This window comes from Crocodylus siamensis, chromosome 15, assembly GCF_052110815.1.
Source record: "Crocodylus siamensis isolate JL-2025a chromosome 15, ASM5211081v1, whole genome shotgun sequence".
In the NCBI taxonomy this organism is placed as follows: Eukaryota; Metazoa; Chordata; order Crocodylia; family Crocodylidae; genus Crocodylus; species Crocodylus siamensis.
In genome coordinates, this window is record NC_143409.1 from 10,764,039 (window position 1) to 10,780,476 (window position 16,438).

Below are 16,438 nucleotides of genomic sequence, written 5' to 3' on the forward strand. Positions count from 1 at the left end.
AGCAACGTGCTTCAGATTTGTTTTAGAGGGAGCACACGTAGAGGAACAAAGGGGTATTATAAACAGTCACACACAGACACTTAGGTTTTCGTACCAACCAGGATTGCCAGTAGCAGCTTCAGTCATGACCCTGTCTCTCCAATGATGTGGACAATGATCCACTTCGAACAAGACTGGAAAGCACAATCTGTTTCACTCTGACCATCCAAAAGCCCAGTTACTAACAACACAAGCCCTTTCTGGTAGAGCTAGAGAGGGAATGACTAGGTTGCCTCTCCGCAGCTGTCCTGCCTTGGACCCCACCTCTCTCATCCTGCAATTGTAATGAAACACTGAGATAACTCAAGTCCAGGACAATGACTATTCATTAACTCATAGGTAGATTTGCAGGTCTGGCCACTGGTGAGTACTCCTGCTGACATCCACACATCAAGATGAAGATGAATAAGAGGGATATTTTTAATGTTCATCAATAAGAGCACCGGCTATAAAATAAAATAATGCTTATTTGATAGATTATGTTAATAGAAGAGGAAAAATAATTCGTAAGTTTCAATAGAGATATTCAAAATTAAGAGAAGAGAAGATAGAAAAGGTTCCGCAATACAGAGCGGATTGGTAAAGTCAACACCGAACTTTGAAACACAAAATAGCTCAATACAGTTAGGCTATTAACATCCCTTTGATTGCATAAGCAGAGTGACAGACGGAAGCTCTGGCACAAATCAGTCTGTCACTTAAAAACAAAAAACAAAAAAAAAACAAAAAAACCACAACTTCAGTGGCAATTTTTTTAATGATACATTACTGCCAAATTACAATGGAATTCCTATGAAATTACATAGGCCATCCAACATTAATAGGGTTCTTTAACATCATTGTTACCAAAATGAATACCAGAATTAATAGTGCTAAGGCACTGAGAGTCTTCCTGCTACGCAGCTGGACAGAACAGTACCCTGTTTATGGACTGGAATACATCTCTTGGCCATTTCCACTCCAGCTGCGATGGTCGGAGTGGAACCACAACACATGGACTTGCAGTATTTTTAGCTCTAACCCAGCTCCTCATTCAAGTGTGGCTCTGTCACACACTGTCACTTTGTGTTATAAAGGCTAAAAGTGATGGTCAATGACACTTCCAACATGAGCATAATTATAAAAGAAGAGAGTGTATGTGTCCACATAGAGAAGCTATTTAGGGATCTCCACCTTCTTCCTTGTGCGAGAAGGAAGCCTTCTGCCTTATGCTATGACAAATGAGCGAACCTCAAGGGAGGAAGTAGGCAAGCTCAGTCAATGAAAAGAGAGGCCCGTAAAGACTCAGGGGACAGAGGAGGCAAACGACCCTTACATGCAGGCTATGGAGGATGGTGGGGAGGCAGCACCACTCCACAGCTGATTTGGACAGCAGCTAAGCAGCACAAATACCCTCCAAGGTATCCCTGTATCCTCCCTCTTCTATCAGCACTATTTCTCGCATTCACAGCCTAGGGCTTCCACTTAGGCAGAGCGGTAGACCAGCAAAGGGGACAGGCTCAGCATGCCTGGGCAAGCATGTCAGCAAGAGAACTGGGAACAGGCAACATTACTGACTTCTCTCTCTGTTTTGAGCAATAGTTTATCTACCACCACTTGGAAAGAAGAAACAGGTGCAGTGTTGGACAATCTCCTCCCTCAAAACTCAGAGCCATCATTTGAGGAAGGCACCCGTCCCTTTACAGTTTCCTGAGATTAGTGCCTTTTACTTACTTTTTAATTCTCTCCCCAAACGATGCTATTTCTTCTAAGACGTTTTGAACTGCTATTATAATATCTTGAACCCTGTAGATTCTTTCAATTAGCCCCTTTTTCTCCGATTCCTGAAAAGCAAACCAAATATTTTAATTCATTTAACATGTGATCACGTGTACATAGATAATACAGGTATGTAAAACGCTCCCATTGCCACTGGTGTGATGTGCATGCGCGTATAAAGTAGGAGGGAGGAGAGAAAACACGGTAGCTTACTGTTCAGCTATAAACTGCTACATGTCATCTTTTCCCAACATGAGCAAAGCAAACCTGCTTTTCCCGCAAGTCCAGTTTTCAACCCCGATCATCCAACTCTGCAAAGGCCTGCTCGCAAAGGCATCTCAACCCTGATCTCCAATTCTAACTTCATCTTGAGTTGTAACTGCATGTTTCATTGAGAACGTAAGCTAAGACAGGAATACCTGCAAGTCTACTGGACTCCAGTAAGCATTACAGGTGGTCAGCATCCCTCAGGATCAAGCCTGCTGAGAAGCAATTACATATCTTTTTTTTATTCTTCCCCCCCAGAATGGGCTTTCTACTTTCCTGTTTGTGACTAGATCCATTATGTTTGCAGCATGATTGACAACCAGGACATTATTATTTAGAGAAATTAGTGATGTGTGCACAAATGCAAAGTTAAATGGCTTCCAATCTTTTGTGCTGGTTTCTTCTAGCTAGCCAACATGTTGTTTCCACCACACCTCATTACAAAACAATAATCAGACTTATGGAGCCTATTTAGAGATCGGCAAATCTCTTAACCTTTTCAACACTCTTTATCCTGAGACCTAGATCAGAGCTCTTCTATAGGGCTAGGGATCTTGAGATCTTGTCTGAATTTTCTCTGAGGTCATCTCTACTATCAAATTCAAACTTTTGTGCTATGGGAGTATTTTTGCTTTAGCCAATATACTTTTGTCTGCCCCACTTTTCACACTAATTACAACATTTTTGTAGACCAGTTTGTTCGGGACATAGTTAAGCATCTTCTCTCCCGACTTCTTTCAGGAACCCTAAATTATTTGTATGCTTGTAAGAATCACCTAGAGCCACTAACTTTTGCTGCACAAATATGTCCATATCAAACTGACAGTTGGAAAGTACCCAGCGATTTGAATCAGAGAAACACTGCGGTGCTACCATAAAACAGCATTATAGTGAAGAATTCCAACTCTTGGCAAACCTGGAGTCTGCAACTAGCTTGGGATTTCACAGTTATGGTAAGAAGTCTTTAGGCTTTGGATTTTTGTCTTTTAGGTTAATGCATGTTCTGCCCACAGGAACTTTTCCTTTGGTGAAAAATTTAGAGGAAAAATGGCAAATCCCTTTTCAGAAGTCATTTTGCAAACTCATTTCTTTCTGCTTATTTTAGGCAAGAGCATTCCAGGAAAGAAACACACAGAAATAGAAAGCAAAGAAGGCATTAATATTAAAATGATTTATCTGAGACGTAGAAATCAGGATGCGATTATTATTATTCATATATCTTTACGTGCAACCTAACATGTATGCATGCATGCTAATGGAGGTGACTGCACATATTCAAAAAAGAAATGTATACAATGTTTTTATACAAAACCAGCAGCCCTGATACTTGAGCTTGGTACAATGCATTTTGATGGTCTAAGAATCAACTGGTTTAGGGGGTAAAATAGGAATTAAAACATTGTATTTTCACCAGTCAAAGGCCAGACTTTGAATGGTACTGGCTCCTTTCATACTCATCAGTTCATTCCCCCTGGCACCGGATCCAGATGAAAAGGTACCCAAAGGCCCTGGCACCTTCTCACATATACGACTAGTGTGAGCTTCATCACACAAGCCTGCTTAGGGAGGGGTTGAGAGCATGTGAGACAGACGCTGTCCTTCAGCTTCCCCTGGAGTGGTATGAAGACACACGAACTGCTTCTCAAGAGTCACTACACGTATTGTATTTATTTCTATTTAGATATAACAATGTGTTTGTATCTTCCCCAAAACATTATGATTTGTGGATTAAAACGTGTCCCATTTCTCTTCACAGTAATGTTTTTGTTAGTATAAAGCCCCCCAGAGTTATCAACATGTAAATATTTGAACACCCGGATATGTATTTCAGCTTTGTTAGTGCAAAATTGAATGAGATGGCATTTCAAATATATGGCTGCCAAAATAGGTCTTTATAGATTTAAAAAAAAAAAAAAAGGAAAGAAAAGAAAAGAAATTTCTGGCAATTCAAATGAACATTAACAAAAGAATCGCTTTAAATGACAGTAGCACATAAAAAGTAGGTCTTCAGCAGCTTGCGTTATACCCTGGTTAGGGTCAACATTAAATGACAAGTCATGATTATATGTAGCAATCCGACCACTACAAATGCTTAAGTTTGCTTTCAGAGGCAAAGCTCTGCTGTTTCATACATTACTTACCTGTGGGACACTGGTCAACAGTTCTTGCACACCCGTTCAGTAATTACCTAGTTGTGTCCAGCCTGAGGCTAACTGAGAGTGAAAGCAAGAGCATATCAAAAAAGTGATCTTCTCGGGGCAAGCCTACTCTTGCTATCCAGAGCTGGAAGGAAGATCATCTGGCAGCTCTCGCAGCATCCCGCTGGCTTCATTTACACATCTCAGATTGAGTTTAGAAATGCGGTGCTAAGACAGTTTAACACACATGCAAAGATACTTCTGATGCGGCTAGCAAGTTGCTTAAGAAAAAAACAAACCGCCGCAACAAAAATACTGATTCGTACTGAAGGAAGTGATAGCAATCAAATGTTTCCTTACCCAGCCTGTAACATAAAAACCACTCTACGTAGTGGCATTTTCATTTTTCAATACAAAACATGTCCAGGAAAGAAGGAGAGAGAAAGAGAAAGAGAAGTCTACAGAAATGATTTAAAATGTGTTGCTCCTGAAATCAGAGTCTGATTACTGAGTAATCGGTGTTAGCTTCTGGTTTTGCGAAGCGTTCACACAATACAATGATTTTGCAGAATCATTTGAAAATTCTAGGATTTTCTGTACTTTGCTTCACATAAATTTGGTTTACTTTATATTTTGTGAGACTTTACACAGGTTATCTATACTAGTATCCTGACATCCAGAGATGCATACAAACGACTAGGGAGGGCAAGGTTCTTTGCGTAAATCTGATATCTTTTATTGGACCAACTCAAATAGCTGGAAGAAATTCTACTTTGCAAGCTTTTGAGCACAATATTTTTACAATACGACCAGGACACTCATTAAGCAATGTAAGGAGAGTAAAGACCCACTCCTTCAAAACATTTATAAGCTCTTATGAGATTCTGAGCACCATGTATTCCTACTAAAGCCAGCATCTCACAGTATCCTGGGCTGCAGACAAAGCCAAAGAGTCCACATAATTGCTAGTACTTGCTGGGGGGTGGGGGGTGTTTATACTTTTTTAGCAGGACTGTCTGTGGCCTGGTTTGTCTCAAGTCAATATGGACTAGGTCCACTAAAAAGTAAAATGTCTGGACACCCAGGGTTTAAAATCTCAGCTCATATGGCCTTGGTTTAAATTACAAAAATACAATATCCTGCCTGCTTTCAGAAAATCATTAATTCAAAAAAGAAGAAGAAAAAAAAAAGAGCAGTGAAATCTTCACTTCTTCAAGGCCTTTTTCCCCCGCTCCTCTAACTATTTCTTGGCTGATTACAACACTGTGGGTGGACTAAAACTAGCCCTTAGCCTCTGGGAAAGCATTAAAACCATCAAAATGAATTTACAACCGAGAATTAATTATATAATCAGTATGTTACTTTAAATCTTCTTCGTGTATCCTGATTTAAGAAAATCGTCATTTCTGTAGTCACTGCCTGAACTAAAACACAAAGAGGCCTTACAAAAAATTAGCCATGCCAAGAAAAAAAAAAAAGTTCATTAAATTCAGAAATCAAATCTTGTGTGTCCAATGAATGCACATCAGCTTGAACTTGGAAAGTGGGATGCAAAACCTATGCCCATGTAAGGAAAAGTACTTTTAGGTTTTACTCTTCATTAACTAGATACCAATTAACAAATGACCCAGACAGATTTGCTTCTAGAGTTACTGCATGTCTTTCAGATTCTCCTCACTAAAATTTGGTGTTGTGGTTAGGAAGGTAGGGATAGTAACAAAAGAAACTTGGATGCAAATGCAAAACTGCCACCCATCAAATAGTTCTGAAGCTGACATATAAAGAGATAAAAACATCTCTGCCCCAATAAACAGAAATCCAGAACTGGCCAGCCAGATATGACCATTAGAGCTGGACTTTCCACCTGATATCTTAGGAATTGGAGAAGCCTCAATTATGTGGCCAGAACAGACTGTCTGGTTTGACCTTCTTTATAAAACAGGCCACTTAATTTCATTCAGTTACTCATATATTGAGTCCAATCAACTGTATGACTAAAAACACACGTGGCAGAAAACATCTAGTCTTGACTGGAAGGCATCAAGAAATAGAGGATCTACTCGTTCTCTTGGTAACTCATTCCAATGTTTAACCAACCTTATTGTTAAAAAAAAATAAATTAATAAATTAAAATAATCCTTTAGCTTTCTTCCTATGGAGATGTCCAAAAAAGAATGTGAATACATTCCACTGAAAGTCCAAGGACAATTTCTAATGCTATCTTCTAAGTGCACTTCTGATTTGAATGGTAACAATTGTATTCACTGCACACAAATAAAAAATTAATCTTGCAATCACTACCAATTCTAAATGGCTTTATACTGCTTGTCTTTCATATTAGTTACATAAAGAGTTACATAAAACACTTGCGCAAAAAAGAAATCTTGCCTGGAACTTTCATACAGCTTTATTAGTCAACAGATTTTGGCCATGCCTGGGGAAACTCAACATACATTAACCTACAGGATGACAGGGGATAGGTAAGGAAGCCAATGTGGAGAAAAACACATGGGGACTAGGCAGAAAAGAAGAATAGTGTGTGTGTTGGGGAAGGACGCGGAAGGGAGAGGGGCTGTGCAGAGGGAGACGAGCAAATAATTGTGAACAAAAAAGGGGGAAATATTCAGAAAAAAAACTGCTGTCCCTGGGCCAACCAGACTTGCATGCAGCAGATGACCCAATACGACTTCATCCTGAAAAGTACACCGGGGTAATATTTTTCTGGGATTTGTCCAATTTACCAGGTACAATTTCTCTAGTGTATTTTGCATAAGGAGGATTGACTTAAACACATCCACACTCAAGCATGCATGGCATCTTGCTCCATTATTCTTTGGGGTTTTAAAACATGCTGTGGACACTGAAAAGAAATACTGACTTTATTGATGTCTCATTTTCCTTGTTAACTTGCACACTGCTGTAAGCAGGGTAGTCCCATCCCATCTTGCTCTGGTGGATCCTCTGCCAAAGAAAGGCTTCCAAAGGCCAACATATTCACAGATGTGTATCTCTGAAGTCAAGAGGATTTTATCAGGTGTAAATAGAAGAGAACTGCCCTGATGCTGACTTTGGATGGGGCAGCTGGCCAAGAGTTACATAATTAAAATAGAAGCAAGCTATTGTGGGAGGGAGAGGCGGTCCCAGAGAGAGACAGACAGTCTCTGGCTCACAGGGGTGAATTGCCTTGGATCAATTCCTGCCAGGGCTTTGAAAAAAAACAAAAAAAAACCCCTCAGCACAGCAAGCTTGAGCTGGACTTTATATACAATGGGAAGGCATCAGAAAGGGGCAAAAAATCAGACCAAAATAATCCCTGTGCTGCTAAGCCATTCTGCTGCCCTACTGTGTGCTGATGGGGAAGGAATAAAAGCGCACAATTCGTACATGCCAGAATTTGGCACCCAAATGATAGGTACCTGTTTGCTACAGGATTTCTGTTTAGTAACATAATGTTGTCAGCATGCTTGTTTGCTTGGTTAGCTAGTATATCTGAACAGATTTAAAACAATGGCTGTGGAGGAAAGCTTTGCTACTAATGGTCAAGTTCTCTTCTCTGTGGATGTATCGACATGTGCACATTTACTAAGCAGTAACTGAAATTACGGCACAGTATGGGTGCTCATCTACATGTGCATGCCTGTACTGCGCAGTAAATGTGGCAATTTATGCTAACTTGAGCACAAATTTGATACCTGCATTATGCAGGTATGAAATTTATGCCTAATTAGATACTGCACAACAATGCACGTGTAGACATGCTACTGCACAGTAACACGGTGGGCCTCTCTGATGGGTCTGCCTGACACTAGGGGGCTGGCCCGAGCTCAGGCCCAGGTCTCCTGGCTGGCCATCTGTCCTGGCTTCAACTTGGGACTGAAGGTAGTTCCAAGTGCTGGCAGCTGGCTCTGGCTTTAACTTGGGGCTCAAGTTAGTCCCAAGGGCTGGCAGCCATATGGTCAGAGGCTGGAGCTCCCGCCCTGCCCCACCCCCCTCAGTGGCCACAGGGGCACATGGTAAGCTGCTCTGACCCGGGACTAAATTAGAAAACATTCTCCTACCTGTGTTCTAGTGTCTGTCCTTAATCCAGACTATTCATTCTGGTGCATAGTTTGTGTCTGACTGCACCCACCGAAGATGCCAGAGTTGACACACAGGTATTTGGTGCACTGGAGTAGGTATACTGCATTTTGGTATTGTGGTCCAACAAAAGATATCACCCATCGCAAAAGATACCACAACATCACTTCCAGACTTTAAACTGAGATAAACAAGTGCACTACTGGGCTTAAAAGGACAGGATTTCAATCCCATGCAAGTAATTTTCACAACATAATTCATACAGGCTATACCATGTGGCTCACTGTGAAGAATGTAAAACAAGCCATTTTCACACCATTTTAAAATGCAAGCTCACAAAGGAATAACTACATGAAATAAGACTTTTATCTTCTTGCTCACAATGGATGCCTTTCCTCTCTGCAGAAGACGAGCACAAGGGCCATGGACTTCTTATGCCTACCGTAAGCATAAGCTTTATTTACACAGAGTCAAGGTTTCATAGCTTTTGTGCTGGCCTTCTTAAAAATTAATGTATGACAGAAGTGTCTTTAATTACTTTATTAATGCAGTTTGATATAAAACTGGTTAGACCTTTGCCATAACAACAGCAAAAAGATATCCTTGCAATCCCGATCCATCTGAAATCAGATGATGAAGGAATTAAATCAAACCACCAGTTAGCATTTGAAAGATTCCATTTTACCATGAACCAAATGCATAAGTACAGGCATTATTGCACCTGGATAGCTGTGATTTTCATATACCTGGCAAGACACTGTTAATTTACTTATTTATGTGGGCCTCATTCTCTAGATTTGTGAAGAGATATATTCTGCAGTTTTTCATGTTTGCTTAGACAAGAAAAAAAAACAACTCCTGTTATATCAGTAACAATCTTAAAGAAATACATCTTTAGGTGAAGAGTGCATGTACACAGCAAATGCTGAAGAAAGAATATTTGAATGGGGATAAAAAGCTATTAAAAAAAAAAAAAAAGAAAAGGTGGTGGGGGGGTGGACTTCCTTTAAGTAAAACACGTGCTTTCCCTAGGAGATACCCACCAGCTAAATCATTGTGCCAGAGCAGCTGATTTCTCCTAAGAACAAGCACATGGTGATTAGACAAACTACCAGATCATCAACTATAATCTACGTAATGGTTTTTAGTGGGTCTGGAAGGGGGTAAAAGATGGGTCTATTAATTCAACTGCCCAATTTAGAAGAAATGCGTAAAGTTTGAAGAACATTTTGAATTCCTGTGAAGCAATAGTTCTCAGTGCCTGATTAGGTTATGGGCAGGTGATTTATTCACCTTGAAATACAGAAGGGCAGGACTTCACTGTAGACCAGCTGTTCCACAGTAGCTGCTTGTGTGCATGCTTTTAGAGCAATGATTAAGCTCTACAGGCTTAGGCCTCATCTGCCGAGGGGGAAACCACCCCCCATTACCACCAGGTTAGAACATGTAGATTGGCAACTGCTATGTAAGCAGATGATGTACAGCAAATCACCTTCCTTCTTGTATTTCACAGCAAACACTTTATCTGATCTTGTACTAAGACAGCCAGCTGCTACTCCAAAAATATAATCCTGATTTAGCCTAGCAATTGCTAGCCTAGCCTAGCAATTCACCTTCGGTACGGGGAAACTCAAGGTGATACAGACCTCCTTTAGTGTGACTGAAATGGAAGGAGATCCCTGCACAAGTCCCTAAGATCACTTCATTGACTTTCTTCAACTCCTTCCTTAAACATTCACCCCTGCTGCAAATCTCACAGATAATTTTCCAAAGGCTAGACTGGGGGTGCTCAACCCCTAGTCTGTGGGGTTTCCCATGGGTCTAAAAATTTGGTGGCAAGGGAGTGGTGGCAGTATTAACTACCTCTCCCCTGTTGCCAATTTTCTGAACCCACGGGGGAGCCTGATAGGCTGAATAGCACGGCCCTGTGTGCTAGATTGGGTGTGCAAGGCTGGTGTGGTGCAAGCCCTGGCTGAGATGGTGCAGGGCCCAATCCTGTGCACCAACCCTGGATAGATCCAGCCCATGAACCAGCCCCATGCCACCCATCTGGTCCACAATTTGAGCACCACTGGGTTAGACTGCTGGCTATGACTTCTTAAACAATACCATCATCTTTTTACCTTCAGCTCCCTGCACTATCAGATGTATACACCTCTTGACTTGCACCTTATACTTAAGAAGCAAGCTCTTTAGGGCAAGGGCTGTGTGTACAGGCTATGTGTATATACAGTTATTAACTGAATGAAGCCCAAGAGGAATGAAGGCGAAGTCTTCTCTCCATCTCTCTCTGAAATGCTGGTATGAAGAAGGTTCCTGGGGAAAATGGGTGAAAGCAGAACAACCTTTGCATTTACAGTTTGTCAAAATGGTTGCTTGGGTCCTAGGAAACTGTGGGCTTGGAGGAGCAGGTAAGGGTGCCCTAAGGAAAATCTGGAACTGCGTGAGTTCTACACCCTGGCAAAACATTTGTTTAAACCCAGCTGTGCCCCTCTCCAGCACCATGCATAACTCAGCCGCAGAGATTTCTATGTTGTTTGTGGCAGGGCTGCATGCGAGAAACAAAACTGGGGCTTCTGGTCTCCTACCAAGCTGCTGCTCCTCCCAACACTCCTGGTGCAACAGCTAGAGGAGGCTCCCACTCTCTCGTCTGCAACATAGCCTGGCATAGCTGGGAGAGCTGAGGGCCACGCATGTGTGGTGCAGTGGTCAGGGGTAGAGCGGGACATTGGTACACGATGCACCTGTGAGATGAAGATGCTGGGGCAGCAGGGTTGGAGGTTGTGCACGTAGTGTGTGGTCCAGAGGGCCCATGGTTTGCCTTGGTGCGGCCCAAAGACAGGCAGTCCCTGCTGATGCAGCCTGCGGGACATTTGGCCCTCACCTGGTTAGAAGTTGGAAAGGCCTGCTTTGCGGCCAAAATTACTTCGATTAAAACCCTGTGATCAAGCATTTCTGTACACAGCTTCACTGAGAAAGAATGGCAGATGAGTCTCAAAGCCAGGGCTCCAGAAGGGAGAATTCAAGAGACCGCAATGCTATTTCAAGACATGCTCTTATGACCCACTCTGCGTAGAGATGGTGCTACTTGTTAGCAATAGAGCACTCACTGTAGCTTATTGTATTTCTCTTCAGTGGTATTAATGGGAGATGCTGAAAAATTATATTGCGATTGTTGCAGTGAAGTGAAAAGAAGCCCTAATGCAATTATTTATACCTTCAGGAATGAAAACAATGAGATGATATTGTCTTGAATGACCTTTCCTAAGTATGGGGATATAGCACCTTGCACAATAGACTCTTGGTTCATGTTTCAATTACTGACCTTTACTGTGGAGAAAATTAATGCAATTTTCATCGTAATCCACCCGTACAAATAAGATCCATACGGAAGGTTTCCACATGCTAAATCTAACACAAATGGAAAATGTCAGCTGTTTGCTACTGGAGGAATTTGACTTTTATTTGTTCAGCTAGAGCCTTTTTGAACTGTGCTCATAAAACTTGGTATATTTTTGGTACCAACTAGTGCAACAGAGAATTTCTTGTATCAGGAAAAAATGACTTTTTCCCCCCTTTGGGGATTTTTTTCCCCCCAAGCACAAGCTACTTGATATTCCTTGGAAGCTGAGAAATAACTTGGCTCGCAGTCATAACTTCATTTGATCTGAACTTATTATTGTAGATCTCACTAGCTAAGCAGGGCTGGACTGGCTCACAATTTGGATAGGAGACCTCCACGGCAACAGGAGGCAGTGCTGATTTGGGGAAAGGGCACTATTCCCTCCAACTCCCCCTCAAATTGATTTCCAGGCCTGGCAATAGCCATGAATTTGCTTTTTCTCTTTTGGAGGAAAAGCAAAACTGTGATCTGGGCAAGCTGAAGTCATGAAAGATTCCAAGTCTCTTTTTAAAGAGAGTATGCTATTGCATTTATGCACAAGGGATCTGCCTACTCATCCAGTGCTACAGCAATTATCTACACGGGGGGAGAGAAACAGAGATGGGGGGAGGGTAAAGACAATGACCAGACAAGTTGCATACATTTTGACTTGTATGTAGCTTGTCTATACCTTTGTACTGGGGAGTGAAAGATGCCTTGGTGAGGTCATTTTAAAACAATTCCTACCCCAGACAGCCTGACAGACCCCAGAGCTGACATGATGCAGTCCGGACTCCCCATCCAAAATGGCAAGGATCCGAAAAGGCATTCATCCACGGAGCAGATTGTGCCAAAGGGACGCAATGCTCTTATCTTGCACAGTACTCTGTGCTGGTATTTGTGGGGGAAAGGGCGAGCTGGCAATTAAGCCCTGTCATTTTCAAGACAGATAGTTTAGGTGGAGGGGAGTTAATCTGCTCTTCTGTTTTTGAACTCTGCGTCTGTGCGTTTCTAATTTGTAAACAGTTCATCTCTCCGAGGGCGTGTTACAATTCCCAGAAGCATGGTCTGTTATGTCTAACATGCAACAGAATCCAGAAAAGCTCTGTGTGCGAGTATTTTGATACAACACGATGATAGGAAACAGAAACATTGACCTTGTGTTCCCAGTCCCAGCTAGCAGATTTCAATGTTAGGAGTTCCTGTACTAGGGGAAAAAAAAGTCCATCCAACTTTTTTTTTTTTTTTTTAAGTGCATTTTTTCTGTTGAAATGTAGACATCACATTGAGATAATGGCATCAAACTATAATTAATTAGCAAAAGTGCTCTGATCCCCATCCCTTCCCACCACTGCCTTACTTGAAATACTATAATGTACTTAAAAAAATGAATCTCTCCTCCACTCACACAAGTAGCTCCCATATAATATAATGGGGAGCTTACACTATTATAAGGGGGCTTAATGGGGAGATTATGCTATTATAAGGGAGTATATACCCCACAGACTGAGAAGCGAATACCTGCAGAGATGGTCCATTTTACGGTTACTGTGAAACTAAGGTATAGAAAGTTATGCTGCGGGACATTTTGTATTGCAATGGCACAATTTATACAAAGGCTGAAGGGCCTCCATTGAGTGGTGTGTTCCTATGAACCTGGCTCTGAATGGCTCATTTTTCAATAAAGGATTGTAGTGCATGGTCCACAGGGAATTCAGGACAATATGTTGATTCACCACACCTTTAAAATAAAAAGGAGTGGAGGGGAGAATCTGTGCAATAATCCCTGTCTCTCCCAGTAGCAAAAATCATTAGGTTAATCACCTTGTTTAACTGCAACAATCATAGGAAAGCAGGGCTGGAAGGAACCTCATGAGGCCATTTAGTCCAGGACCCTGCTCAAGGCAGGATCACCCTTGACTCCAAGCCAAATGTCTGTCTTGAAAATTTCTGGCCTTGAAAATTTCCAAGGATGGTGATTCCATAACTGCTCTACGTAGCTTGTTTCAATGCTTGACCACTCTCGTAATCCAAACCTCATCTCCAACAGAGAATAATCTGTCTTTATCCTCTCTATAATCACCCTTCAGGTAGCTAAGATTGAATCAAATCGCCTCTCAGTCTTCTCTTCTCTAGACTAAACAACCCTAGTTCTTTCAGCCTGTCTTTGTAAATCAAGCTTCTCAGCTCTCTAATCACTTTGGGCTCTCTGCTGGACTCTTTCCAATCTGTCCACATTCTTCTTGAAGTACGGGGCCCAAAACTGGCCACAGGACTCCAGGTGACGCCTCACCTCTGCTGAACAGAGCAGAAAAATCAGTTCTCTTGATTTGTGACACTTCTGTTAATGCAACCCAGTACGCTGCTGGGTTTTCTGTTGCTGTTTGTTTGCTTTTTTAAAAGCAAGAATACACTTCTGGCTCCTATTTAGCTTATGATCCACCATAATCCCCAGGTCCTTCCCTGCAGCCTTGTCAGTCATTCCCCAGTCTGTATTTGTGCACAGAGTTACTCCATTTCACTTGTAGGACTTTGTACTTGTCATTGCTGAATTTCATTCTGGCTGATTGTGGACCATTTTTCTGGTCTATGCAGGTCATTCTGGACCCTAGCCCTACCCCCCCAGAGCTTCTGCAGCTTCACTTAACTTAGTTAAATCCACAAATTTGCTAAGTGGGCACTCAATCGCATTGTCCAAATCATTAATGAAAATGTTAAACAATACCAGACCCAAGACAGAGACCTGGGGAACCCCACTTGATACCTCCTCCCAACTAGACGTTGAGCAATTAATAACTATTCATTGAACACAAGGATCCAACCTGTTTTGTATCTACCATACAGTATTTTAGTCTAGTAGTCTGTATTTCCTTAGCTTGTTCATGAGGAAGTTTTGGGAGACTGTCAAAAGCTGTGCTTAAATCAAAGTCTATCATATCCAATGCTCTCCCTGCATCCACAGAGTCTGTCATTTTATTACTGAAGGAAATCAGGTTGGTCAGGCATACGTTGCTCTTGGATCTTAAGAAGTTTGATCATTTTCTGCTTTTTTGTTTTTCTTTGAAAGAACGTTATCACTGAGAAAACGTACGCAAGTTTATTTTAGTGCTAACACCAACACCAGAAATGTTCAGGAGCCAGCAGAGAACTCTGTGGATTTAGGATTTTTGCATCAAGGAACGGCCACAACTCTGTACGACTAAGCCAACTAACCACACCGTGCGAATAATCACCTTTAAATTAAATGATTTGGAGCAATACTTGTTGCTTACAGCCTGTGAGAAATCCATAGTCTAAACAGTACCAATAAGTAGTACCAACTATTCATACAAAAGTTTAAATAATAAGCAAAATACCATACTTGTAAAAGGTGAAACTTTCAAAAGGTTTTTTTAATGGGGGGGGGGGTGTGTGTGTGTGTGTGTGTGTGTGTGCGCGCGCGCGCACGCGCATGCATATATGGGTTTTTTGGTTGTTGCTTGCTTAGCAGTAACCTTGATGCATACAGATAAACTTAGCATGTGCACTAATGGTGGAACCGGTACACACTTGAATGATTAAAAATTTTACCTGAGCATCCTCTTAATATGTGGAATATTCAAGAAGTCGCACGTTATCTGTTATATAATTCAAAAGAAGTTTCCAGGAACCTTGTGAATATTTACTTCCTAATGTCAAACTTTCTTTTGCAGGCTGTAACTTGTAAAAATAATTCTGCACCTTTTAGCCCTGAAGTATATAGACCATCAAATTCTCCGTTGCTTAGTTGTGTTCTCTCTCAACTGTATACATTAAGTTCCCTTAATCTTTTTTCATGTGTCATGCCCTCTAATCCTTTTTATCGTTCGTCAGCCTAGTTTGATAAACTGAAAAAAAATCCAATGCATCTTTCACAGTGATGTATAAGGATGAGAAAATATGTTCACTGAAAAAAAAGACCTCTCTCCAACACCAAATCCTTGCATGTTCAGCAGCTGAACTAAATTTAAAAAAAATTTGGAGGCTCTGAAACGTTAAGATAATTCTCACCAGCCCTCAGCACTTCTGAGCTTCAATTTGGACCAAAAATGGAAATGCCAAATCCCATAGGAAATATTTTTCTTGTCGACTTTCCCTCTGAGATTGGAGCTGGAATTGTTGGGAAATCTTGCAGTTGGGAAAAAGAAAGTTTATTTGCATGAACTGTCACCATTTTGAGAACCCTAGAGGAGCTAAGTGCGACGTGTGTCTATGTGCTCCAAATAAGCACCTGCGCTTTGGCGTACTTATCTAAACCAAACTTGAAATAGTTTCAGGTGTGCTAACTATTAATTTCCCTAGACTATGAAGAGGAGAAAACCAGCTAAAGTGGGGTAAGAATGCATCGTTCTCATTCTCCTGGTTCTGTCTCATCCTAGCTAATATATCCACTAGAGACGTGAAAGGTTAAATGTTTAAATGATAAATACCATTTATGCATTACTGGTTCATGTTTAGTGCAGGGCACAGTCCAGTGGGGAGGGGAAGTGGCACAGTGCACCAGGAGCGGCAGGGTGGGCAGGTGGATGGAGAGAAGAGGAGAGCAATGAGGAGGAACTAATACCCATAGCTAGTCTGCTCCCTCCCTCTTAGCGCGCCAGTGGCTGTAGTGGGCTGGGAAAGCCATTTACCTGCTGCTGCCACCCGCAGCTTCACGTGGACTGTGTTGTCCAGCAGGGCTTGCCACCACCTCCTTCCCTCCCTATCAAGGGGCCTGGAGAGTGGCTCCCAGCAGCAGCTGTGTCCGAGCGGGTCGGTG

The 16,438-nt window shown here is 41.8% G+C and overlaps 1 protein-coding gene across 3 annotated transcripts in view; it reads right to left on the minus strand.

The window, feature by feature from the left end:
* The window catches only part of MCTP2 (multiple C2 and transmembrane domain containing 2), a 172,715-nt gene that overhangs the window by 10,513 nt on the left and 145,764 nt on the right, over nt 1-16,438 (minus strand). For 2 of the 3 annotated variants that reach the window (XM_090028968.1, XM_090028966.1), the window contains one exon: nt 1,753-1,862. In XM_090028968.1, coding sequence (XP_089885094.1) covers nt 1,753-1,862 — 110 coding nt within the window. Of the gene's footprint in view, nt 1-1,752; nt 1,863-11,673; nt 11,691-16,438 lie in introns of those variants that run through there. The other variant, XM_090028969.1, reaches the window with a different exon arrangement.